This window comes from Venturia canescens, chromosome 6 (assembly GCF_019457755.1).
Source record: "Venturia canescens isolate UGA chromosome 6, ASM1945775v1, whole genome shotgun sequence".
NCBI classification, from domain to species: domain Eukaryota; kingdom Metazoa; phylum Arthropoda; class Insecta; order Hymenoptera; family Ichneumonidae; genus Venturia; species Venturia canescens.
In genome coordinates, this window is record NC_057426.1 from 2,347,819 (window position 1) to 2,374,330 (window position 26,512).

The window sequence follows — 26,512 nt, forward strand, 5'->3', positions numbered from 1 at the left end:
TTCACATGCGTCAGAAGTTTGTGTTATTACATCCTCCTGACATCCTCTATCGAGAAGCTGCTTCGTTTTGTGAATACTCACCGCATTATCAGTGAGCGCCGTGAACGATCGTGTTTGCGGTGTGTGTGCATGTGTATGTGTGTGTGATAACAGTAGGGGAAAAAAAGAAGTTGAAAAAAGAGACAAAAAATTAGTCACAGCCTTGATGGTGACAGCAATCAGTAGATAATTGTTAATAATTGTATTATATATCTCTATTATAATAAATACTTTTAGACATAATGATTCTTCTTGAGATCAACAATAGGATACTAGAAGAAGTGTTACAAACCAAAATAAAAAATGCCTTGTCGGGGTAAGTTTTCAATATACGAAATATTTCTCCTTTTTTCTCTCTCCATCCCTCTTTCTCCTTGTGCCTTAACAGACGACCCCCTTTACTCTAGATTCTTGTTTCAAATTGAGTTACTTCGAATTCTTCTTTAAGTACGAGAATAAAGGTCAAAAACAGCGGATATGATTTTAGAGCTTGCCTTGGGGCGGTGTCCGCTTTCAACATTCGATTACTATTATTTTCGCATAGCTCATCACGATTCTTTTGCACCCCTTGAAGCATCGTTCATCCTTCCTTTATCTGTACAACATAAAAATGACGGGTGTCTTATCGGAATGAATAACTCAAGCTTTTTAACCTCACATCGAAAATATCATGGATCCGTAAATTTCCTTGTTCGCTTCGTTATTTTGAACTTCATGTCAATCGAAATCGACGAAGCTTCCTTGTACAGTTTTTCATCCTAAACCAATGTTTCACCGATTATTTCTGTACAACCTCTAAACAAATTCTTTATGTGTTTTGAGTAATTAAGGCTCGGAATGACTTTTCTTTTCAACAGACATAAACCTGAATCGACAGATATTACAATAGCTGACTTTGATGGTGTTCTGTTTCACATCTCAAACCCCAATGGCGAAAAGTCAAAACTTAGGGTAAGGGAATATCGAAATTAAGTGTTTATTCTTCTAATTCATATTGAATGCGAGATAAGAAGCTTTTGAATTTTGTAATTTTTTTTCCTACTAGATAAGTACTATGCTCAAATTTTACAAGCAACTTCAAGAACACGGAGCTGACAACTTGGTCAAAAGAGAATACGGCCCGTATTTGGTAACACCAGAAACTGGTAACTATATTAATGATATTGGCATTGTGTATTAATTCTTGGGACCTTCTCTACATAGAAAAGCAGCTGTTAGAAAAACCCCTTTCTATATTTTTTTTCATGAACAAAATATTCCCATAACTGATGTGAAATCCTAATTAGGAAAAATGTTGTTTCTATTCTCACAGGATGGGATGTTTCGGTGCAAATAGACCTTGAGAATTTGCCGGAAGATTGGGAATCGCTGGTAAAAAAAGTGAGTCTCTTGAAAAGGCACTGTTTCGCGAGCGTGTTCGAGAAATACTTTGACTATCAGGAAAAATATTTTGATTCGCCTGAAGAGAGCCCGCAATGTCCAAAGAGAGCGGTGATACATTATCGAGATCAGGAGACGATGTAAGAAAATTGCTGCAATTGATTTTGTCTGAAACTCAAATTAATCAAAATGGATCGTTAGAGGGAAATAAAAAACGAAGAGAACAAGGATCGATTTAAGGAATTCCTGTTTTTTTTCTCTGCTTTTTCAGGTATGTCGAAGCCAAAAGCGATCGAGTGACAGTCGTGTTCAGCACAATATTCAAAGATGAAGATGACATGGTGATCGGTAAGATGTTTCTTCAGGAGCTTAAAGAAGGGAGAAGAGCGAGCCACACGGCGCCTCAAGTTCTGTTCAATCATCGAGAACCTCCGTTGGAACTCCAAGATTGTGATGCCGCAGTTGGCGAAAGTATCGGCTACATAACATTCGGTATGATTTTCAAATCATTTGAAAAAAAACTTTTTTTTCTGGCTGTCTCACTGATTGTTCATTAACTTGAAGTGATATTTGAAAAAAATTACGTCTTGCCCTCAATAAAGTAAGTTAAATTCCCAAAATTTATGGATGACTAGGTGATTAAATTTATGTAAGTATCCTTCTCTATTTCAACAGTTTTGTTTCCACGACACACGGGCAAGGACGCTCGCGAAAATACGATCGATTTGATTCACATGTTCAGAAATTACTTGCATTATCATATCAAATCGAGTAAAGTTTACATTCATTCGAGGATGCGAACTAAAACAAGCGATTTCCTCAAGGTTCTCAATCGTGCTCGTTCTCAGTCGAAGAATGTGGAAAAAAAGACAATTACGTAAGTGGCTATTGTGACTCAATAGTTCGAAATACAGTTTAATTACTACTCCATCGCATCGATTAAAAAATTGTACTAAAATATTAATAGTTATTGGTTATTCCGCTTGATTCAATTGAACTACTTATTACAAGCCTTTTTGTACAAATCTTTCAACAACAAATTATATAATAAGCAAATAATAATAATAAACTCATTTTTCAGAGGACGAACATTCATAAGAAAAGAATGAGCAACGCAGCGTGAACGATTGCGATGAAAATCAATCAAAGATTCGGCGAAGAGAAGAATAACAACATGAACAAATTTCGGTAGGGAATGAAATAAGTTTCACAACGCTAGAAGCGTTTGTAAAGAAAAACCATTTTCTAGCGTTAATCATGATTCTCCGAAGAGAAAGAAGAGGAATAAGGATGGACCCGTGGCTCATAGGATTAGCGAATTAAGAATTTAACTTTCTCTCTCTCTCTCTCTCTTTTTCTCTCTTCCTTGCAATAAAAAAAATAAAAAAAATAAAAAAAAAACAATCGAGCAAAAACACATTGAAAGGAGAAAAATTCGGCATTCATAACTTTCAGCGATACAGGTCTAGATTTCGCCCATTCATAATCAGTTGAAAATATCTACACTTCGTTCATTATCTTTATCTCGCTTATCGTTATCATCGACTCAATACTTCAGGTATTTCAGGGACAATACACAGACGAAACGTTGCCCCAAATGAAAAAAACAAAAATAACATTTCTCAGGTGATCCGTTCATCGTGCCAGTAGGATCTTTCTACACGGTTATTCTAAAAAAGAACAATCCTTTCTGAGGATGGATGTCGTATGTGATTCGGCCCACGAAAAATGTGAATAGCATGACGAGTTCGGAATTTCGCAATTCGACAAATAATTTGAAAAGTTTCTAACTAAATAATTTTTTAAAAATATCCTGTTTTTTATGATCGTTTATTCAAGCGCTTTTTGAACATTCAAATGTTTGGACATTCTTAACCTTTTAAGGACGGGGATTTTTACGTTGAAATCGACCTTTCTTTTTACACGAAATTTGTGGATAACATCGATGAATTTTTCAAGTGAAGTGTCCGATCAAACTAGAGGTCGATATTTCGACCAGATCCGTCCTTTAAAGGTTAATGCTCTTGCGTTTTGATGTTTTAGCCGCAAATTTTGAGCTATTCGTGAGCTTTGTTAATTATACGTAACAAAGAGGAAAAATTATCTTAAAACGGATAAAAGCACTTCACAAATGTGGTTGACCAACGATCCAATAAATGTCACTGTAAAAACTACAACATAAATTGTGTTCAGAGTATAATTTCAAAAATTCTGAAGAGGACTCCGAACCAGAGTCAAAGCATGGAGCCAGTTTACAAAAAAATCCACTGAATTCAACAAACACATTTGTGTTTTTTTCGTCCTAAAATATTTTATTGCAATAGAAATCTAGCAATGAAAAATAGAAATTGAAAAAATTCACTCATCCGGGACGAGGGAGAGCTCAGCCATTCCGTGTTTGTTCGCAAAATATCGCAGAATCGTTAAACATTTTATTTTTTATTGTAATGTACATTTTAAATGAGGCGTCATGGAGGGGTTTATTGTAATAAGTATATGACGAGTATAGTCGTAGATACGGTTAAAAGTCACACAATACTGAGGCTGAACCATATGTGCCAGAAAACGGAAGGATTATCGAAAAAAAAAAAGAAAAAAATGGAGCATTTCGTTCGTAAAGCGTTCGTTAATAACACCTTTCGGAATCGTAGAGTGTTTTTTTCTTCGTCAATCACCCATGTCCGCCAGTATCGTTAAGATAACATTAGATAAAGAATTGATCAATAAATTAACGAATAAACTATCCTCAATTTGCAATCTTCCATGAAATTCCGTGAAAAAGTACATAACCGTAAACTCAGATGAGATGTTTCTCCAGCTCTCCCCATTCTGGGAATGAAACAACGAAAAATGTCATTGAAGGGGTTATTTAACGTTTTTAAATCCCCGAAAAATCATTACGTAACTCTCAAGATCCTGTATCGCATTGAAACGCATGAATCGTTGCAGTCTCGAATCGTCGGTATATTTGTAATTAAATAACACGAATAACAACACGGACACTCACACACGCAGACATTACAAAAAATAAAATGGGAAACGAAAACGTATACACGAATAATAATTACCGATGGAGAAGACGACGACAAAAAAATTATTAGAGTTTGTTAATAAATAAAATAATAACGTGATTTTATGAGCATAGCCACGAACCATAGAATATTGTTTTTGTAACAAAGGAGTATTTTTATTTTCAATCTTTACCTAATGTATAAGAAAATAAAAACTGAAAAAGCTCATTGCTAAAAAATACGTTTTTATCCATCACAAAAATGTAGTACGAGGAGAGCTTCAATTTTTCCTCCCTCCAGAATTAGTAGAAAAAAGTTGAGTCAAAGAGGTCATTCGCATTCGAAAAAATCGAAAAAATTCTGGCAAGATTATTGCACTGTTGAAGCGAGCTTTGCAATTTGACGATAAAAATAAATCATTTCTGTCACTTTATATTTCGATAAGCGTGTCCGAGCCTGGAGGGGAAAACTCGTTTGAAAAATGTTTCAGTTGCAGCGAAGTTCGAAAACATACGACCGATTAAGGCTGAAAAGAAACATCGAGCGGTTCGAAAATGTTGAGCTAACAAAACTTCCATCGAGTTGCGAGGATCCATCGATATGTTTTATTGAAGCTTAACGATAGCACCCCGCGGCAGGTCGATCAGATAAAGAGGGTGTAGAATTGGGTGTGCCAGAGCGGAGAGTGATCCGAGAGAGTATTTCATTATAGTCGAAGCCGCCACACCCTTTGCCTTCTGACACCCAAACCTATTGAGGAATCATAATGCTTTTTCCCCATTTTTTTTTTCATCGCCACATAGTGCCGCAGTCCAAATTGAAGAGCCTCGAGGAACGGTGCTCCGTCTTACAGCAATTGTTTTTACATTTTTCTCCAGTCTCGAGTTTAGTTGTAAACCTTTGATTCGTAGGAGAATAATGTGCTAGGAAAACAAAGTGAAAAATATGAACAACGCGTCGACAACTGCGAGCTCTTCTTCCTCCCTCTATCCCTGCTCGCCCGACGAAGTTGCCATAAGTCCTGGAGATTGCGTCGAAGAAGGTGTCGAAGAATGGCTCGAGGACGAAACCCTCGCTGGCTTCCGCGTGTGGCAATTGGCCGGAATCGTTCTATCAGTTATTCTTGCAATAATCATTGCACTGTGCTGTTGCATAAGGTTTCGTATACCGAGAACTAAACAAGACATCGAAGCTGATTATATACGGAAAAGAATAACGAAAAATTTTCGCAAAGAACTCGACAAAATCAACAACGCCGAGATGGACGAAATGGATTTACGAAGAGGTGAGGATTCTTCGAAATTTTTCGTTTTCTTTCTGTATGAATTTCTGTTCGAAAACTGCTATTTTTCGAAACGTCGTTCCCGCATTCTTACGAAATTTTAAGAAATTTGGTTTTTTTTTCATCAAACTCTAATTTTTTGTGTTATTATCTCGAGTGTTTTTCACGTATACAAGCCCTGGAGAGAATTCGAAGTGATTTGGATGCCGAGTCCGAGGAACTTGAAAAACAACGGGCGCAGCTATTCACTGACCAATCGAACGACGGAGTGAGAGCAAGATTTCACGCAATGGTGCACGGCATGACGACACGTTTTTCCAGAAATTCGGAACGACCCACGGCTCCGAAAAATCAGAAATCACGTAACAGCGAGGTGTAAAAATTCTGCTTCCTCGATTCGGCTGTACATCGTTTTGCGTCATTCCCATCGATTTATTTGTAGAAATCCGAAAATCAATTTTCTCCGACCGTCAGATTTCGAGTGATATCAAATCAGAGCCCGTGTTCCTCCAATCTCCATTTAATTTATTCTTAAGAGACGTTATTATTAATAACAATAATTTATAATCAAGAAGAAGTGTCATTCTTAAGAAGCCACTTGAATTAGATAATTATTTATTGATTGAGGGAGGAGCTTTATGAAACGCTCAAAATGCTGGAGACTTTGGAGTAACCAACGAAAGAGTAAAACACAAGCGTCGGTCGTTTTGTTTCTTTCGTAAAATTACTGATTAATTTCCCAGTTCAATTCAACGTTGTAAAGTTGGTTGATTCGGGTGATTTCATTTCTGAAGAACGGCTTTAAAAATTCATTTAGCAATTGAAGTACTTCAAATATCGATTCGTTTAGTTGGCTTTTTCAATAAAACCCGGCAATTCGATCACTTTTCAGACGGTATAAACACCTCGCCAGAGAGCCACAGAGTGGAAGTTCCATAGGGGACCGAGCTTTCTCAATCCGTTAGTTACTCGTATAAGCATTAGATATTATAATGGAAAATTTTTTTTTTTTAAATATATATATATATATTGAAACGAGACGGACTAAATGTAATGTTTATTCGTCTAATGTGATACATAAATTATTTCATTATGCATGCAATCGTAATCTAAGTCAAACGATAGAGTTTATCTTTAATGGTATTTTTAAAAATGTTTAATCATCGACTATCGATATATACTAACTTAACATCATACATATTAGTGATGATTGTTATCTTGAAATCGAGGTGAAAATTTATTCTGCACATTGAACTATTTATTTGAATGCTTCTGCCTGATTTTGTTTTATCGCACTTTTGACCATTCAAACATTGATAGTTTTGAGAGTTTGGTTCGCTTTATGAAATTCTGCCAACGTGAACATGAGATTCTGCAAATGTTTGATTTTGAGGGAGGAATTGGCGAATATTGATCGTATCGACGAAAAAAATGATTATTTTTTTGCCTCTGTAAGAATTTTTTAAATTTCACGTGTCTCAGGACGATAGGAATATTTGTTTGTCAACTGAAATTGATGGAAACGAGTGATTACAACGTTCGTGAAAAGGTTCTGTGAAAATAAATGGAGCTCGATGATCGCTCTATTTTCTGGCGAATGTACAAAACATATTTATTGGCCCTGAAGCATATTTATTTTTTCAAAATGTCATAATGGAGAAAGAATAAAATGAAAAAATTATCCTCGTCTGATCGATGTAGAGATAACAAAAAAAAATAGAAAAGAATAAAACAAGGCAGTAAGTAAAAAAGTAAGAATGTGGAACGAAAAAATGATGAAAAATATATTTCGTACGAATGAATAAAAATGCATGGTCAATCACGTGAGGCTGGTGTCCATTCTGTTTCTACTACATTAATAATTTTCCAATCTCTATTCGATTATAAGTATAACCGCAATCTTTCTTTTTATCTCGTTTTTTCTTTCTCAAATATGGACATCGTTAAAATGGATAATGATGAGAGAATTCACTCGTTCAAACAACCAGATACTTAAATATTTACATCGACAATGAAATAATGATTTTCTCAACATAATTATAGAGTCAAAATAAATATCGTTATTTATTAGTGCACCGTTGGAATGTACGGAAAATTCGTTATCGATAATCGGAGCCGATTCGTCAATAGAAAAATCACCGAGAATTTTTTAGGCGAGAGATATTGGAACATGTGCATTCCAACGATGCAGATTTCAAAGGAATTTCTAATTTTGTGCTCCCTACAATTATAAACGTTCTGCAAGCAGGACACATTGATTTCTTATCTTTTCCAAATCATTCTCACTTCCGGTATTGATTGGTGGTAAAAATTTATACTAAATGAACATCTCTTAAATATTTGGTAGATGACGATTCTTAATACAGAGAATATATATTGAAATTTTTCGTTATAATGAAGAGTAATAACCAACTTAGTATAAATAACGTTCGTATAGTGATATTTTTCCGTTGTTGTCTCAAACAATTACAGGAATGACTAAGCAATAGTAAGACGAATAACTGTACTCGATATTAAAAAGAAAAAAAAACGTTTTGTCTGCATCACTCGACGTTTCTTCTCCAGTCAACAGCGACGAAATTTTACAATTTTTAATGCCGCATAGATTCCAGAGGTATTGGATTTTCGTACTTTGAGAAACTCTCGAGACTTCGAAGAATTTTGTGCAACGAATAGAAGGTTGCTACAGAAACATTCGAAACGAAGCATGGAAGTTAACATTTCTGAGATATTCGATCGCTGTTGAGAAAAAAGATGGAACCGTTTGAAAAGAGGTACATCATTCCATTCAGTAGATTGAAATAAAAAGCATCGTCTATTCAATATACACCATCGTGATATTAAAGCTATGATCGGATAACAGAAGAGGACTTTTTTCTTTCATTCTTTATCCAATAAATTCGTATGATCACAATTATTCTACGTCTACGTTGTTATTATAGATTTTTATATTTATTCATTTCTTTTTGTTCTTCTCTTTTCGATTGCGAGAGTATGCTCCTTTTTGTCGTTAATCTTAAGGGTTCTCCCGACTATCATTTTCGTAATTGACGTACACAACTAAACATCGAGATACATATATATATATATATATATGGCGGTACTACTGCTCTGTGCCATTATTCGTCTATGCTCAAAAAAATGTATTGCTATACCTCTTAAAAATCTCTATGCGAAATCGTGTCTAATGTCGAAAAATCACGGTCCGTTAAGCACTGAAAAAATTTCCTACACGACATGAATCTTTTAACGAAAATATCTGCAAAACTTTTGCTTTATTTGACGACATTCGTACTCTGATTATCAATAGTTTTTTATGCGAATAAAGAAGGATTCGTTAGTCAAAATCAAATCGAAGAGATCAGCACGTGGATGTTCAGCAATCAAGATACTTGACAAAACCGATCATTTTCGATGGATATTTGTCATGGAGAAAGTTAGCAACAGATAAATAATGTCTAGAGCTGTAGTACTGCCTATACACACATCATACAGCTTCGTGCAAAGGTATTGGTCCCCTACGACTGTTTGATCCGCGAAGTCGAATATCTCGGTCGACAGAATTAAAACTGAATTCAATAAGCACCATCTCGAAGCGAAAAATAGCAGCTTCTAATTTGTACGTATCTTTGCGTACAGATTTGTCACAATTTTTCCACCTCTATGTACCGGTAAAATCGAAATAAACTTGCAATTGTCTGCTCCGGAATGGCATTTCTTAAATTAATTTACGATATTTATTAAATGAAATATTTGATTCTTCGTGTCGATCCAAAGTCCTCGGAGGCCTGACACTTTTGCACAAAACTGTATACATACATATATCCGTGATGACACGCTCACGTGTACTTTGCTCGTTTGTTTAAGAAAATATTCATTCCAACGAACATATCTGTTTCTCTTTAGCGTGTGTGTATGAGTGTGTGCGTGCACGAATTTGCAAGTGAAATGAACCGATACGAGAGATGGCAAAATTTAGGGTATCCATTTTCTTCAACTGTCCCATTTTTTTTATTAACTGTTGAAAGTACAAAGTTTTAAATAAAAATTAAAAAAAAAAAACGAAAAACATCAACAAAAATAACAATGAACAGACGATATTCAATATTGCGTTCGAGTTATTAATCATTCCGGGATTACGTTATCACAAATTTCGAAAAAATTCGAATTCGGCGAGTCGTTAAATTACACAAATTATAAACGGAATAGAAATCATTTGGAACGAACGATGGTCGTACAACAAAACAATGAAAATTCGCCATCTCTGCCTGATTATTCACCAATATACAGATAAAAGTTCGAAATAAAGAGTATTAAAAATAATTGAGTGAAAAAAAATCGATAAACGCATTCCTTAGTGAGCTCCTATAACTTTTCTACCCATTGAGAAACGCTCGTTTCTCAGATGGATAGTTTGGAAATGATGATTTTGTTATCGAAAATTTGTATTTTCGTTGCATGCAACAACGTCTTACTTTGGTGTTTGTGGAATAATTCCGAAATCATCGAAACTTTGTTTGAACAATAAAAAAATTAAACGGTTCTTCATTTGTTTAAATTCAATCGGAAGGAAGGCTTTTCTCTTCGACGTTTCATTGAGCTCGTAGGAAAAAAGTGGGGATCGAAAAAGGGCTCTCGTTACCTGACGAGGCTTCCTATATCGTTTTCTCTTATTGAGTGGTTGGAAGGTGCACATATATACATATAGCTTTGTTTTTTACTCAAAAGAGATGTTTATATATATATATATTTAGATATATATATATATATCTATTTTTAAATTTTCTTATCGCACGTTTTGGCCTTGTTTTTTGTTAGTAGCACCAATCGTACTCACTACGCTGATTGCTACAGGTGCAACAGAGATTGTGGGTGGGAAGAAAAAATAATAAGCTGTCCGCGGGCTTTCATAAAGATCACGCGCTTAAGCGTGCCTTCACGATATCTTGTTTCGCCACCAGGAGAACTTCATTTTTGGGCTTAACAAATGTAGACTGACCATTGTTTGTGGTATTAACGAGAGTATCGGTAAAAAACTTCCGCAACTTCGACCACTCTTTGGCTCATCTTCGGTTTGCACGTTAGAACGATTATTGGTATCGATATTTGGAATTTTGTGACAAGGGGTTGAATAGGGGTAGGGGGTTGAGAGGGGATTACACGTGATATTTACATTTTCCGTGTTCCACTTGAGTCTCGTTTCGTTCGCGGTGTTATCCAATTTTTCACGAGTTTGTAATTTGTCGATTGGAGTATTCGTCAATGAGGGCTTGGTTGGTTGACCTTCGAGACTCGCTTCTGCCGAACTCTTGTCGTTCAATTGTTTTAACGTTGATGATTTTAAAGATGTTTTACGGTACACTTTGGAACGAGATTGCGGCTTTATCGCCAATTGCGGCGAAGATGCGGAACGTTTTGAACGATACTCTTCGTACTTGTACATCTGGGATAATCTTTTCTCCTTCGTACTCAACGGTAACATCGAATCAACTCTCTCATCTGGCTTCATTTCATTTGACAATTTATCAATTTTTATTGGCAATTTCGTCATCGTCGTTGTCGTCGTCGTCGTCGTTGTCGTCGTCGTCGTCGTTGCTGTTGTGATTTCTGTTGATAATGCCGTTGTCGTTTGTACAATTTTTCGTACCGATGATTTTCTACGTGATCCATTATATCGTATGTTATCGGTATATTTTACCGATTTACCGGGAAAATTGGGACGCGTTAGGACCGAGGTTTTTATAGCTCTGTCGGCTTTTTTCGTTAGCTCAACCGACGAGCCGTCTGTGAACCATCAGCTTGGGAATTTAGAATAAAATGCGCATGTTAGATCGTAGTTTTTGAAACGACAGTATTGCACGTCGTTCCTCAACCATTCACCCTTGAAATTCAAGTAATCCGTCTGCTCCAATTCCCGAGGAGACTCCGCCGCTACTGACTCTTTGTTTGCAAATATCGTCACGACGAAATTGCCCGGCTTAAACGTTTCAAGCACACGACGTATTACCTCCTCGTACGATGCCTCCGGGATGTTGCTCTCGAACGACACGTAAGAAAATTCCGGCTCCGGCGTTATATGAATCGTCATGTAACTACCCTGTGATACAAGTGACAAATTATTCATTTTTTGTTAAATTATATGCAATTTATAATAACGTAGGTTCGCAGGTTACGATGGATCATCGATTGAAGCGACTTTTTACTTCAAAATTTCAACTTCCAAACGATATTGGACCGGAAAAATGAAAAAAAAAAAAAAAACGTCTAGAAATATTGAAGAAATATGTGCGTTTTCAATAGACGAATAAAAATTGAAGAACGTGCTTACGCTCTTGGACACTCCGTTCATGGAATAGCCACAAGGCTCAAATAGGAAGTCGTCAATGACCATGCTGGGAATGAGTTTGTCAATTCCTGATTTCTCGGTTGCTTCGGCAGCGGATGAACAAACGTCTCTCGTGAAAATCGACATTACATCGGGATCAAGATTCGTCATGAGAATCTCGAGAGTCTGATCCGGCTCTTTGGTCCTGTCACCGAGAGGTTTCTCCCTGTTGAGGGTGTACAGGTACCAACAATCTCTGTCAACGTCACCCAGACAGTAAGCCTCACCGTCTGGGCATTGCAACAAGAAGAGAAACGATAATAAAAATAATAAAAAATTCTGGTGTACTTTGAAAAAAAAACTGTTAAATCGCCTGATTTTTTTTCCATTTTCAACTCTTGATTTTTCGAAGAAACTCTACGCGATTAAGCTGCTTTTTCACCCTAACTTTTTTGCGGATCCCTTGATAAAAAATCATAAAAATAACAAGTAGGAAATGATTCTTCTCAATACCTGGAAATATTGTATCGAGGAGGGAAACTTCATCCTCGAACGCCTGATGCGGAGATATCTGAAGTTCCGGGCGCTTGTAATTTTTCCGAGAATAGAACAAATCCTGAAACAAATGAAAATTTCATTACTTTCACTGTTCGATTAAAATTGTGCCGTTTCAGTCTTCAAGTAGAATAAGTGTCAAAGAGAATTTGGGAAAGTGGCTTATTTATGAGGGTATCAAATTTTTTGTGAATTACTGTCTCGACAAAATGTGGCAATGAAAATAAAATAAAGGCAAAATTTGTTGCATTTAAATCAGAACAATTTTCTCATGGCTCGCACCAAAGGATTTCCTCGAACAGTGGGAAGAAAATCTCAAAGAACTCGGCGCGAAAAATCGTACGAGAATCACGTACGTGCCACAAAAAAGGTCTTTTCCGAATGATCGAAGTTGGGGCTCGGTGAGTCGAGGGAACGACGCAATTCCCAGCTAAGCTTGCCGATCAACGCTCACTTTTGGCTTTTGACATTGGGTGACCGTCGTTAATAGCACGACGCGGAAACGTCTTTTGGAAGTGATAGAAATCGAGGGAACAAAAGAGGGATTTGGCAAGAAGAAAAACGGGCGGAAGAGGGAAAATATGTCGGTGGAAAAGGGGGGGGAGGAGCAAGGTGGTTCACATACGTTGCCATGGTTAAGACAGATCAATAAACCAAGAGGTAGAGGTCCCAGAGAGAAAGAGGGAGAGCCCGCCCTCTCTATACACGCCACAGTTCAACATGTATTATCATATATACATGTATAGAGTGTCACTCATCCATGCACTAGGTCAAGTTATATAGCTGACCTCATCTCAGCTTTAATAAGGAGTCGCTGCTTCTCGTCGCAAAGATTCGCAAAACTCGCCACCAATGAGCGAACAGAGGAAAAATAATCGATGCAGAATCGAAATGAAGACTTGAAATTTTACTCGAAAATTGATAAAATCAAGGAGAAACGCTTGATCGAGATTACAATTGAATCAAATCGAAAAATCGTATCTATTCTCGTGGAAGGATGGTCTCGAAATAACCGGATTTCGATGAATCATCGTCTCGTCATCTAATGAGGAAAGAAACATGAAAAAATAATCGAGACTTTCATTCGAACGTATTAAAAAAATAGAACTCCGGAAGTGGTGCTCGAAGGGGAGTTTTGAGAGTGCAATTTTCGTCGAAACTCTCGTTCGAGTGGCGAACGATAAGGACGAAGTAATTTACCTCAACTTGGTCGAATCCGGTGTACTGCTCGACGAGATCGAGCAGCGCCTCGAGACATTGGAGGGGTGTAGTTGTCCCGCAAGTTTTGAGGATCAATCTTCGTTTAGAGACGAACATGCTGCTCTCGCTGAAACGAAAAAGAAAATGAAATTTCAGCGATCATTAACGTTCGCAACGACGAACCTGACTAAAATCGATCTGCCAACGACGCGCAAGGGAAAAAACTGTTCCGGCTCGTGCGGAAAAACAATCTTGCTCAACTTATTTTTAACTTTTGACTATTTCCGAGCAAATGGTACAACAAACGTTCAATGTCGTGTTTTCTACCTCAACCTTGCGAATCGCCGCGGTTTATTATTGGCAACGCGCGCTAATACTCGAACAGGAAGGTTCAAAAGTATACGCTAACGCGTCGCTCCACTTGCTCGTAGATGATTGGAAAAATGTGCTTCGATCGTTGACCAATATCGAGGGATATCGAGTTACTTTTTCCCCCGGGATTACTCCCAATTATGAAATGTGGATTTTCAATATTTTGCCAAATAATATTTATAGACGGGAGCGTAATTTTTAGAGAAACGTATACACGAGAGACGACACGTGGCTCCGAATTTCGAATTCAACAAACTTCTCAATGCTCCGAGAACACACTCGTATAGCGAACGAGAGACATTTAGCAACGAGTTTCAAGTTCAAAGCGTCGGATCCTCGAGAAAAATAGATCGCGATGAACTCTCGTACATTCGTCGGATTTTCGAACGAGTCTGAGGTTATCAGCGGGTCGTTAAACGCTCGTTCCATACTCGTACTGATCGAATTGTCCGAAGGGGCGAATACGCTAATGAAAACGGGAGAAAATTAAGGAGAAATTAAAGTGTTGAAGAAAAAGTGAACCAAATGAGGGGAGATTGAAAATTTTGACATTCGCTCATCGAATTTGGTGATTCGATATCAACTGGGCCCCTGTGCTACGTTTCGACTGTCCGATTTTTCGATACGAGTTGCGAAAGCAAGCAAAAGGATATTGTGTCAAGCGTGCAGGTTATCGAAGGAATAAATGCGGAACATTGACCCGTGCGAGAGATAAAATGACGAGAGAGCCAGCCCCGGAGGTTCCCTCGAGTCATTTTTTCGCGATAAAACGATCAAGTCTGCGCTCGCTGACAAGCGTACACGTGAATTCGTACGAATCCGCGTCTTCGGGTTAGATCGCGAGTGAGATTAATGGGCGAGCCGGTGATCTCTGGTTCGGCAAATCCGTCAATTCTTCAACCACCCGACTACGAGGATCTTGGAACATTTCAGGGGAATCGAATGCTTTGAAAAGGGAGGAAAGCTCGAGCCGGCGAGCCGCTTTTGCCAGAGTTGCAAAAAAGCATGAAATTTCGAACGCACTCGATGACGCACTCGCAGCGCCGGAGGACGAATACGAATTTTCGCCAAGTCTCGCTTTAATCGAACATAGATATATTTGCCCAGCCTCTCGTTATCGTTGCTCCGTTACTTCCGCTTTAATTCCACCGGGCTAGTGACGCGATATCGCGCTTGAGCTCGGAGAATATCTCTGGATTTTGGCTCCGAGTCGCGTTACGTACTCGAAACTTTCAACTATTCGAATTCGGTGGAATTCTAATGGAATCGGAGCACAGAAATTGCTGGCATTTTCGGCAAACGCGCATTGTTTTTTTCATTGTTTTTTTGAGCATTTCAATTGCACGAAAAGGTGTTGGGGATGAAAAAATCGCAATGAATCGCCCGCGCAACAAACGATCCTGTCACTCGAAGAATTTAAATACGCTTTCGTTAAATGAATATTTACACCGAAAGACGAAGAATCGTGATGAAATTTCGAGTCGATTTAGTTTTATCGAAAATTCGGAACTCGAGCGCGACGCTCTATCGAGATTAAAAGAGCGGCCAAATGTCAGACTCCTCGTGTCTCTCGTTTCGAATCATTGATCGAGTCACCTGTAATTTTCCGCTGGGCACCTACAGGGCGCGCCTGCCTCGTCCGTACTTGCGTATCCGATGAAAAATATATTCAAACTTGTTTTTATCGTTTCAAAGTACAGGAATAAGCTAATTTTCAATTTTCGTTTATTTTTGCGAAAATATTCAACATCCTCATCGATTTTCGTGCTTCGAAGAACTCGTGACAAACTGACCGTTTCAGTTTGAAAAGTCGGAATTTTGATTGATCGGGAGATGAGCCAAGTCGTATTTGTTGGGAGCGTGAAATTCGAGAGTCGTCATAAATCCAGAGATTATACACGCGCGAGTACCCGAAGTCTCACGAGCCCGGGTGCACGAGGTTGTACGACAACTTCCTCAAACTTTTTCCCCAACAAATTCCACATTCAGCCTCATTAATGACTCTACGCGATCACTCATTCTTTTATCCGGAATAACACAAGATTACGAAGCTGAAGTTTGGAGCGTTGGAGTCCACCGAAGCGATGTAAAAAAAGCCCCCGATTTCGTTTCCTGCCGAATTCCCATTCCGTAGACTACTTTCAGCCCGCACCGATTTTTCGTTAAATAAAAAATGGCTCAATTACAAATGTTTTTTTCCTCCATTTAACTGGACTCGAAGACGTTGCAAACTTCAGCGTTGTTACAAGATTGATAGTTTCCATCATCGATCATCGTTCCCGTCTCTTGGGATTTCGATATCACGCGCGGTTCTTGATCACCGAGCGCACGAGTTCCTCGAACAAATCACGATGCTCCTCAAAACCCAACCATTTTTTACGTACAAATTATCGAAAATGAATTTAAAAAATCTCTTACTAAATAAATGGAAAACAAAATTCAATGGCAATTGAAAAATCGCCGTTTCGACGCGCCGGAATAATAATAAAAGAGAATAAAATCGAGCACCGGACCCGTTTTTACGGGCTGGCAATAGTCAGTTTGATGTAATTTCACGGCATTATCTTCAACGCCAGTCTGAAAACGCTTAGCAGCGAGATCGGATGCGATAGGGAGCGAGACACAGGAGACCCCTCGACGATAAACTACCGAGCAAATACTCGAAATGAGCTCGGACGTAATCAGTCTCTGGTATAAAAAAATGAAATATAAAAATAATGATAATTCAATAATGCCGAGCAGGCTGGTGCTGACTGAAATATGAACTGAAATTCGGAGAGACGGGCTCGCGTATTCGAAGGATGTAATCTTGCAAATTTTTCTTTAACAATGATTCCCATGGACGACACTGAAGTTTGCAACGTTGGAGTCCGGCGAAATTACGTAAAAAAAGCCTCCTACGATTCCAGTGATTCTCCAGTTTCGTTTCCTGCCGGATTCGCAGTTCTTAGTTTCTCAAGCTGCACCGATGCTTCGTGAAATCGAAAATTGGTGAATTACAAATGTTTTTTTTCCCCTATTTCGTTGGACTGGAACGTCGCAAACATCAGCGTCGCCGTTTTCATGGGTTTGTGTCACGCGATCGCAACACCCATTCGCCTGATACAATGGGGCAAATATTAGCCAAATGTTATCTCACTGCGAGGAGGATACCGACGCGCCGAGCTGCCCCGCGCGCGAGGAACGAAGAAAAATGGTTTTTTTCAAAATCCCTTATCTCACGGGATGGAAATAGCTTTTGTATTATTTAAGGGAGTTTCGTTCGTGATCGTCGAATCGAGGACTTTGCACTCCCACTGGTTTCTTATCTCCGCGGCCCATTTCCTCGATCCTCCAAGCCTCGTCCGACCGATTGACGGACATTGATCCGATCCGACCGTGACATTAGAAGAGGCCGCACCGTCTCGTAATCGTAATCGTCCTCGTACGAAGAAATTCCCTCGCCGTCGCCGCCTCCTCGAGCTTTTCCTCATCTCTCGGTGTAAACGTGTTTTTTTTAAATTCGAATTACCTCAAGACGTACGCGTCGACTTGATCGTTCCGACAGAAACTGATGATCTCGCAGCGCACCATCTTCAAAAGGGACTCCCAGTTTTCTCTGTAATTTCAAAAAAAAACAAATTTCTTTAGTTTTTCCTGGAAATTTTATTGGAAATTTTCGTTCCGCCTCCGCAAATAATTCGGGACGCGTGACAACGCGGTTTCGGGATTTCCGAGAGAATGGAAGGGGGAAAGCCCGAGACGTAGGTGATAAGGAAATAAAAGTTTGCAGAAGCTTGCATTCCGTATCGAGAGACAGGGGAATGTCTGGAAGAGAGAGGAAATGCCTATTCGGAGGGCGAAAGGAGGGACGTCGACGACGGGAAATTACGTCGGCGCGAGTGAAACTCATTATCGATTTAAAATGTAGTAGCGCGCCAAGGGCTCGCGCTATCAGCCGCGAGCGCGAACTCGCCCGCTTTCTTTCAGCCTCGAGCTTATGCTTGTGTGGGAATTTTTTCGATCGGGATCAGGGCAACCGCTGGATCGACGTTCCGCTCGATAAAATCATGAAAACGACGGAAAAATCGATTTTGGAATTTTTAAATATTTCCCAAATGTTTCCTGCTCGATGCTAAATAGTAAAAACGTTTCGAAAGTAACGAGCGGGATCGAGAGCGAGAGCGCCCGAACGGTGACAGCAGCAGCTGAACGGCTACGGACCAGTTCGTACAACACGAGAGTCTAAGCTCTTCGAGTTGCATCGATTGGACAATTAGAGCCGGTAGACCGGGGCTCGTGCTTCTGACATAACGATATCGTGAGTGAACATGAACGTTCTTAATCCGCTGGGAGGACGAATTTTTTCCTCAATTATCATTTGATCGTTTGTCATGAAATTGTGAGGCAACGCCGCTTTAAAAGTGCACGCGATCGCTCGTGGAATTGATGCGAACGCTCGATCAATTGTCATAAAGAAAAATCATAGCTCGAAATTCGAGGAAAGAAGAAAAAACGAAAATTGCGTCGAAAAAATTTGCCGTGGGTTGAGGGGAGTCATCGATTTTAGTTGGGAAGGAAAAGAAATAAAAAAAAAAAAGAGGGTGAAAAGATGAGCGAAAAGAACGCAACGCTAGGTGGATCCGAAGTATTATGCGACTCGGGGAAAAAAAAACGTAAAGCGCGGCCGCTTAGCCCGGGAGAAAGAGGGAGAGAAGAAAAGAAATGGGAGAGGGAAGAGCGGCGAGGCATTGCAGACGACGCAACTTACGTACGCACACGTTTCTTGAGTGTACGAATGAAAAATGTGTTTTGAGATGAATTGGTAAAATTGCGAGAACGAAAGTTTAACGTACTTAAATGTTTGAGGAATCCTTCGAACGTGAAAATTTGCGAAAATGTGAAATTCTTTCAGTTTTAGTGGATATTGGTTGAATATTTAATGGAATATAGGTTATAAAGCTATGGTGAATGTTGCAAGGATTCCGGTGAAACGGTAATGAATAAATGACAAAACTTGGGTAAGATGCCCTTGAAAATTTGGATAACACAGAAAACCAGGTGCTCGAAAGAGCTACAAATATATTTCGTGCTATACAATAAATTTGCACGTATAATCATCATCAGCGCGCACATACATGTATATGCAAATGTATATCGTTGCCGGGGTGAGTTGCGTCATCGGAGACGCGAAGGGTTGTAACAAATAGAAAATATAAGCACAAAAATGTGTTGACGAAGGATAATGAGGGTTATAGAAATCGTGTAAAATGTCAACGGTCGTGACGTTCCGTTTAACATCTTTCCGAATTGTTTATCTAGAGAGGTTTTACAGTAAAACAGTTCGTCGAGCACATTCACGCCAAATATATAATCGAATGAATAAGACGAAGAAACGAAAATTGAGAATACTTGCCGGGGTATTTCGCGGAGATCGCGGTTCCTATCTTGTCCATCGTTGCTCGTGAACCATATTTCGAGGAGCTTTTCAACGCCCTCGAAAAACTGTCCGTTCTCGATGTTTTCTTCCTTATTTGCGGCCATCCTGAAGAGAGTCTCTTCCCTCCTCGATTCCTCACAAAATTTTCTATTTTTTATACAGTTTTTTCCCCCGTTTTCAAAGTGTCTCTTCGACTAGAATTTTTGACACGCCGCTCTTAGATCGATCGGTTTTTCGATTTTCTTTTTGTTTGGGTTTGTTTTTTTTCTCAACACGTGATTTAAAACGGGCAAGAATTTATCTCTTTCTCGTCGTCAAGTTTCTTCAGCTCGTTTATTTATTTATCGTGATTTTTATTTTGTGAGGTTCGTTTTTCACGAACTCGTGACACCGCGCGGTACACACTACCGACTCCTTCACCGAACTTTGCTTCACTGAAATGAGAGGAAACAAAAAATCAACCGACCAATGTGTGCTGCGTGCGCGCTTCAAACTCCTACTGCTATTTCTCTCTCTCTCTCTCTTTCCCCTCACCCATCACCATACCGCGGTGTTGAGAAGGGGTGAAAATTTCCCTCTATCCCATACACCTCCAAATGCGTTCGACGGAGATAGACTCCACCACTTCTTGTGTCTTTGATGCCTTCTCTTTTACCCCTTTAGAACCTCCATTTCTCTCTCTTTTTTACTGTGTCGCTACCTCCCACCTTCGGAACATTTCCCGGCTTTATATCAGCCAATTAGATAAGAGAAACGAAACGCGCAAGCGCCCCTTTTTTTGCGGCACTTCAAATCTTTTGTGCCTTTCAATTCGAATACGAACGATCGTATTTAAGCAGGTTCTTGCAACGATGTGAGAAACGTCATTTTTTAAGCATTTTTTTAGAGTCTACGGATTACGGAGATGCGCAGATAATTTTTGAATATTTTAAGGGTCGTCGTACAATTTATTATAATAGAAAATAATAATTTCACTTACCGGCTGTTGGTACGTTCAAAACAGTCGCGCGAAATACGATATTAATCTGGTCATTTATTTTTCACGTAAACATAACATTATACACATTAGCAAACAATATTAAATTTCCTTTTTACTAAAGGAACAAAATTTAAAATATCTGGAATATCTCATAGAGAAATACGTGCCTACACTTGGATTTTGTCGACTGTTGTTTTGTCCTTCTTCAAGGCTGCTGTTCGTCTCCTCGGTTTTAAATTTTTCTTGACCAATGCTTGAGCGTCCATAGGCTCGATGATAGCACCCATTTTAGTTTTTACAGCCGGTCGGATTAAGCGTTTGTGGGCATTTTCCGGGACGAAGTTCCGGCCAATCGGAGCTCGAATGCTCGCCTCAAAATCCTTGACAGTGTTGAAAGGATATGGCAAATCGCTGACCTGATGTTCACGTATTTTCGCATCTTTTTCCTCCAGTATTACAACGTCACCTTTATTTTCATCACGACGTTTTGCTACTTTTGGAAATTTCAAAATGAATCGACGCTTCTTCCGCGTCGAATTTACGATGTTTTTCCCTCCCCAAGAACCCCAACCCGGCAGTCGGAGATCGATATCCTCCGGCTGAGATTTCTTCACCTGTTGAGAATTGTCTATTAGTTTCCTTTGAAAATTGATAGAACGAATGATAATTAATTCGAAAATTCTATGAAACAACGATATGGACAATAACAAAAACTACAGCAATCTACAAACTAATAATATTTTAGTTTTTACTTCGAAAATTTTCTAAATGAAAAAAAAAATCTCCACCTCTTCTGCCTTTTCCTTCCTGAACTCCTCGACGACGTCATCATCGGCAAAAGCCTCGCTGATAATATTTTGCTGATCTTCGTCTTCCTCGTTGTCGTCGAGGGCCTCATCCCCGTTGGTCATCGTGTCGGGCATTAGAGTTATCAGATGTTTTGGTTTCACATTGATAAATTTATTAGGATCAATTTCGTTGGCTTTTTTCTGAGACGTAGATTCGTTATCAGCGCTAAAGGGCATGCTCGAATCTTCGGTTAACGAGGTTGATGTTTTTATAGCCTGATTGCCCGATATACCAACACTCTCGTCCAGGCCAATATCAAAATCTGGACGGAGTTTTTGTTTCTTGAATGCCAATTCATCAACGTTGTAATCTTTTGGTTTTTTCTTGTTCTTCGAATTCGTGTCACTATTATTCATTGCTGGTTCAGTGGAACTCAGTGTTCGCTTAATATTTTTCACTTTCGCGTCTATTCGACTGTGCATTTTTTTCTCCATCGACTCGAACAAATCGTCAATGTCGACTTGCCGTTTTAAAGGAGATTCTTCCTTCGTTGTGGATTTCTTTTTTTTTGGACTTTTCTTTTTCGGCTGGACAAGGGGAACCACTGGCTCAACGTACCAGTCTGACGTGCCAGCTTTTTTCAGTTCTGTCATTTTGTTTAAATTCTCTTTATTTGAAGATTTTTCTTGAACTTCTGACGATTTTCCATGTCTCTTCGACAATTCTCTGCTTTTTTTATTTCTTATTTTCGTTTGTGACTGCTTTTTCGAGTCAACGTTCTCTCCCGAATCCTCGTACTCTTCCGTCACACTTTCAACAGGATTTGGAATTGCCGACTTCGACACTTTCGCTTCTGAACTTTTTTTTTCCTCATCGCTTTTCCCTTGATCACTCGAAGCTTTATTCTTTTCGTCCCAATATTTTCGATATCCACTGATGAAATCGTTTATCTCCTCGGATGTCTTCACTCCATTGACCCATGGATTGTCCTCATCGTTTTTCGATGGCTTTGCAACCTCGGTAGGAACTTCCTCGTCCTCGTCACTGTCATCGTTACTTCGAATTTTTTGAGTCAGCGCTTTGCTGATTGACAGTTGTTGCGCCAGCACTTGGCGACTCTGTAATCGAAAAACCAAGTTTCATAAAGTTCTTAATACCGATGATGAATAATAATTTCATAGCTTAGTTTAATTTCAAATGAAATTTATCCAACACTCACATCTTTGTCATATTTAGCCCGAACTTGTTTGTTCTTTGCCCATTGACCTGTACTTTTGTGTCTGAGGGACATTCTTTCTTCAGCACGAGTTTTGTCGAGTTCTTCCAATTTCAGGAGCGCAGCTTGAGGATCAGTTTTCTGAAGTTCTTCAAATTCCTTCAATTGCTGCTTTATTCTAGCTTTTCTCTGTATCCTGTGAAACTTTTTGCTCTTTATTTTGTTCTGACGATGAGCTTTAGCTTCCTTGTAAGACTGTGGACCAATAAAAATGAAATGAGCAACAAATTCAATTTGTTCTGAAAATATTTTTTTGGTGGAACAAAGTACACATTGGCTCTACCTGTTGAGCACGAAATTTTGCAGCTTCTTTCCTTTTCTGCATTATTTCTTCCAGTGTCAGAGGAAATTCGTCAACTTTTTCTTCAACAATGGGTTTGGGTGGCTCCAGCTTTTCCAATTCTTTTTCCAACTCCGATTGTAATCTAAATCTTTTGACAAACTCATTTGTCGTTGGCAGTCTGCCGGTCGATTGGGTCAATGGGAATGTTAAGGTTTCTGCAGTCCTGTTCCTAGCTACTATGGCATTCCATGCACGTAAATCCTTGACCGTGTTCTCATAGCCGACGGCTCTTTTTAACTGTTGTCAAACATTGGAATGATCGTTAAAAAAATTCAAATGGTATACAAAAATGTTTTGTAGGATCTGATTTGTGATGAAGTTTAAATTTTACACTCAGCGTCATATGTATGCTTACTTTATCAGCAGCAGGCTTTTCCAAAGGTTTCGGCAAAACTTTAGTTTTTTGGCGTGCAGTCTGTAATTTTTTGCTAATGTCCGCATGGTGTCCTTTCCCACCGAGGGTTTGAGCCAATTCTTCAATGTGAACAGCATCTTTGTCCGATATACCACTCTTGACTAAATGAAATTCCGATACTTCTAAGCTTGGTTCGCTGCGCTGAGGTTTCTTGACTCTTCCAGTCCGAGGAACCAGACGACAATTATTAATTTTCAGTAACAAACATCAACATTTTAAATATTTTTTTAACAGCGTTTTGTATTTTTTTAAATGCTATTCCTCGCGAAAAGTAACGATACGACGAGTCAAACATGTTTTCGTAATATAACCCTATCGAACAATATTTATTTATTTACCTTTGGCCTTTGTCGAGTTTCGAGACTGCCTCGATTAGTTTTGAATGATTCGCAGAAACCTCCTGATCACTCCCATAATCAGGCTCTATGTCACTCATCGGAATTATTGTTTTTTAAACCCTTTGTATTGAATATTTGGATATATTCAATTTTGACCACATGCGTTCCGGCGTTATCGCGAATGCCAACCGGCGATATCAAGTTTCCTTTTACTCTACTGCCTGTGCCGCCTGTGCCTGTACTTTGGTTATGGAGGGGAGGTGTCGTCTAACAGATCCAGCCAATGGGTGCAGACGTTTTTGCTCTTGCCGGTGTTGTGTTGCGAGCGTTATTTCCGTCCTCTATTTTTTTTTTCATGATTAGAGAATTTTTTCATCATGAACGTACCTCCGTGAACGTGGCCCATTGATTTAAGGGGTACATTCTACTTGGACGCTGACAGCGTTAATAGCGCTATTTTGCGTTCGCGGACTTGGCGTTGTAAAGTTTTTAGATGGGTGCGTTTAGAATTGTGTTCTCAACGCTCCCGCCGTTCAACTGGTTGAACGCATCCACAGAGAGGAGAGAATCGTCTGTTATCTCTGTTATCGTACTACTGCTTGTTTCGCTTTCTTCACTTTTCGATGAATTCAGTGTTATTTCGTCGAGTAATTGAAAAAGAACAAATCACTTGTTGGTTCTGCCATTTTGTAATCGGACCAAGTCAAACATGACGTGAACGCAACCAGCGTCACCGCGTTCACTTCAAATCGAACACGTTTTATGCCGGTTTTCTCCAACGTTAATCAGAGTTTAAACTCGGTTCATCCTATCTCGAAACTATATGAAAAAAATTGAACTGAGTTTGAACTGCGTCGGAGAAAACGGCCATTAGTGTTATTAGCGTTATTAACGCTATTAACGCTGTCAGCGTCCAAGTGGTATGTACCCAATATAAAATGTTCTAAATAATTATCGAACATTATAAATGTTTATAATTATAATTATAGAACATTATAAATGTTCTATAATTAATAATATGTTAAAATGTATATAATATGAAATGTAAAAGCTGGAAAAGCATGGTCCCTCCCCACCATTGGCACTACACACTACGACACTACGGAGCGACGGAGCCACGGAGCCCATCGAGCGGAGCTCTCCCCCTCCCCACCTTGGCTGCCCCCCCCATCAACCCCAGTCATGGGCGCGAAAATGAAATCGTGACACAGCGCACTCGTTTTGTCAAGGTCGAGCCGATGGCACATGCGCTCAAATATGATTCGAAAAATAATTTGAAATTAATGAAATTGTACTCGTTTTATCATCACCAACGTTACTTTAGATTGATTTTCGAAATGAAGAAAGAATGCCAGAAATAAAAAAAATCAAGAATCCGAAAATCGACCGGAGATGGACCAATGGCATGATAAATATTTGCTTCAAGAAGAAAAAAAATGATATAGGATATATCTTTGGGATTTTAGAAATCAAGTCGCGACTCAGCTTCTGGGTTATCCGAAGATGAAGGTCATGAGCAATTGGCGCAAAAGTCTCCAGTTAAACCGGATTAGAGTCAGAGCGCCATGTAAACGAGAAGTCATCAGTATAGTTTAGTGCAGTTTAGTGACTGCGCTCTCTGCTGTCGTTTGGAAGACTTCGCGCGAACGTAGCCTACGAGTAAACATCCCAGTTATTCCTCCTACCACCACCATCCGCTACTAGGGATATTCCGCATAGCGGGCTTCACCCATTTATATACGATCAGACCGTAATCACGTAATCACAATCCACAATCACTCACTGTGTTCTGTCAGTTCTGTGCTGCAATTTATCTCGGCTGTTCGTACTCTCTGGAGCTTTTACAAGTTTGAGTTGCAGACGTTACGCGAGTTGTCGCGGAAAACTTTTGTCGATTGAGGCGAATTAATAATCTGAAACTGTTTTCGAGGACTAAATAATGGCTGGTACCATCTTTGCTGCGGTCGTTGGTGGAGCGATAGGCCTCGCGGCTTTGCCAGCTATTGGCTTCGGCATGGGTGGAGTCATGGCAGGCTCAACAGCCGCAGCCTTGCAATCGTCTATTGGTAATGTGGCAGCGGGCTCCGTTTTCGCTGGATTACAATCATTGGGCGCGACAGGAACGGGCTTTGCGGTGTGCGGCGCCATCGGGAGCATCGCCGGGGCCGTGGCCACAAATACCGTTAATTATTTATGCTGGTGATCTCTCTGGATCAAAAAAGGCATAAAAATGGGCTGATGTTGACGATAACGATGAAACATGTCAAATTTCACGGCAATATCAAATAAAATATGTTCAAGCTATCCTAATCTGTATTTTTTCTTACCCATGCGACATATTTATATTTTTGCAAACACTACGTATAATTGAAGAATTATTCAAATATAGCCTGGTGAGATCGTTTCCATCAAGGCCCCATACCAAATCGCAGTTTGAAATCAATTTAAATTGATCGATACAATATTGTTTGTTGAAATAAATCATAATCGAAACGCTTGTCAAAATCCATATAAAAAGATATAAAATTTAATTCAAAGTGGAACTTTAGGTGCTTTCCAATTAGCACACAGACGAGTACAGTGCAGCACTCTTCTCAGTTTTGAGTGTTTCACCTACAGCACTGCGTGGCACGTTTAGGCACATCAAATTGTTGTAAATATTGACAGAACTATCATCCAAGAGAAAAATGTTGAATGTCAAATAAGAATTTTGTCAAATTTCATAACTTGACCGAAGATTTAAAATCAATACCAGAGTTATTCAGGATAAAAACTTAATTCATTCAGAC

At 39.2% G+C, this 26,512-nt stretch overlaps 5 protein-coding genes across 5 annotated transcripts; 2 read left to right on the forward strand and 3 right to left on the reverse strand.

The window, feature by feature from the left end:
• The first annotated feature begins 68 nt into the window (after positions 1 to 68).
• Positions 69 to 4,669, forward strand: Arpc2 (Actin-related protein 2/3 complex, subunit 2). The gene is made up of 7 exons (XM_043422792.1): positions 69 to 355; positions 897 to 990; positions 1,085 to 1,184; positions 1,352 to 1,559; positions 1,691 to 1,911; positions 2,095 to 2,296; positions 2,501 to 4,669. The coding sequence occupies exons 1-7, from the start codon at positions 282 to 284 to the stop codon at positions 2,526 to 2,528; spliced, it is 927 nt and encodes a 308-aa protein (XP_043278727.1). The 5' UTR covers positions 69 to 281; the 3' UTR covers positions 2,529 to 4,669.
• Positions 3,116 to 8,577, forward strand: LOC122412316 (uncharacterized). Its single transcript, XM_043421784.1, has 3 exons — positions 3,116 to 3,124; positions 5,358 to 5,715; positions 5,889 to 8,577. The coding sequence occupies exons 1-3, from the start codon at positions 3,116 to 3,118 to the stop codon at positions 6,089 to 6,091; spliced, it is 570 nt and encodes a 189-aa protein (XP_043277719.1). The 3' UTR covers positions 6,092 to 8,577.
• LOC122412860 (uncharacterized) lies at positions 6,758 to 11,503 on the reverse strand. Its single transcript, XM_043422798.1, has one exon. It carries the CDS (start codon positions 11,261 to 11,263, stop codon positions 10,649 to 10,651), a length of 615 nt encoding a protein of 204 aa, XP_043278733.1. The 5' UTR covers positions 11,264 to 11,503; the 3' UTR covers positions 6,758 to 10,648.
• On the reverse strand, positions 11,503 to 20,073 carry SamDC (S-adenosylmethionine decarboxylase). Its single transcript, XM_043422791.1, has 6 exons — positions 19,560 to 20,073; positions 17,676 to 17,762; positions 13,793 to 13,919; positions 12,551 to 12,653; positions 12,041 to 12,327; positions 11,503 to 11,809 (listed from the first exon to the last, which is right to left on the reverse strand). The coding sequence occupies exons 1-6, from the start codon at positions 19,685 to 19,687 to the stop codon at positions 11,507 to 11,509; spliced, it is 1,035 nt and encodes a 344-aa protein (XP_043278726.1). The 5' UTR covers positions 19,688 to 20,073; the 3' UTR covers positions 11,503 to 11,506.
• Positions 20,074 to 20,596: 523 nt separating this feature from the next.
• LOC122412849 (U3 small nucleolar RNA-associated protein 14 homolog B) lies at positions 20,597 to 24,173 on the reverse strand. Its single transcript, XM_043422780.1, has 6 exons — positions 23,724 to 24,173; positions 23,326 to 23,542; positions 22,911 to 23,207; positions 22,571 to 22,822; positions 21,351 to 22,469; positions 20,597 to 21,176 (listed from the first exon to the last, which is right to left on the reverse strand). Exons 1-6 carry the CDS (start codon positions 23,819 to 23,821, stop codon positions 20,730 to 20,732), a joined length of 2,430 nt encoding a protein of 809 aa, XP_043278715.1. The 5' UTR covers positions 23,822 to 24,173; the 3' UTR covers positions 20,597 to 20,729.
• Positions 24,174 to 26,512: the final 2,339 nt, after the last annotated feature.

Excerpts from the sequence above, each read along its gene's own strand:
- Arpc2 (XM_043422792.1), top strand. The coding sequence starts at position 282 with ATGATTCTTCTTGAGATCAACAATAGGATACTAGAAGAAGTGTTACAA. Across the intron at positions 356-896 it reads ATAAAAAATGCCTTGTCGGG|ACATAAACCTGAATCGACAG; the intron begins GTAAGTTTTCAA and ends TCTTTTCAACAG. Across the intron at positions 991-1,084 it reads GCGAAAAGTCAAAACTTAGG|ATAAGTACTATGCTCAAATT; the intron begins GTAAGGGAATAT and ends TTTTCCTACTAG.
- LOC122412316 (XM_043421784.1), top strand. Across the intron at positions 5,716-5,888 it reads CGAAATGGATTTACGAAGAG|CCCTGGAGAGAATTCGAAGT; the intron begins GTGAGGATTCTT and ends CACGTATACAAG.
- LOC122412860 (XM_043422798.1), bottom strand. The coding sequence starts at position 11,263 with ATGACGAAATTGCCAATAAAAATTGATAAATTGTCAAATGAAATGAAG.
- SamDC (XM_043422791.1), bottom strand. The coding sequence starts at position 19,687 with ATGGCCGCAAATAAGGAAGAAAACATCGAGAACGGACAGTTTTTCGAG. Across the intron at positions 13,920-17,675 it reads GTCGACGCGTACGTCTTGAG|CGAGAGCAGCATGTTCGTCT; the intron begins GTAATTCGAATT and ends TTTTCGTTTCAG. Across the intron at positions 12,654-13,792 it reads CCGGATTCGACCAAGTTGAG|GATTTGTTCTATTCTCGGAA; the intron begins GTAAATTACTTC and ends CATTTGTTTCAG.
- LOC122412849 (XM_043422780.1), bottom strand. The coding sequence starts at position 23,821 with ATGAGTGACATAGAGCCTGATTATGGGAGTGATCAGGAGGTTTCTGCG. Across the intron at positions 23,543-23,723 it reads AAACTCGACAAAGGCCAAAG|AGTCAAGAAACCTCAGCGCA; the intron begins GTAAATAAATAA and ends TCGGACTGGAAG. Across the intron at positions 23,208-23,325 it reads AAAAGCCTGCTGCTGATAAA|TTAAAAAGAGCCGTCGGCTA; the intron begins GTAAGCATACAT and ends GTTTGACAACAG.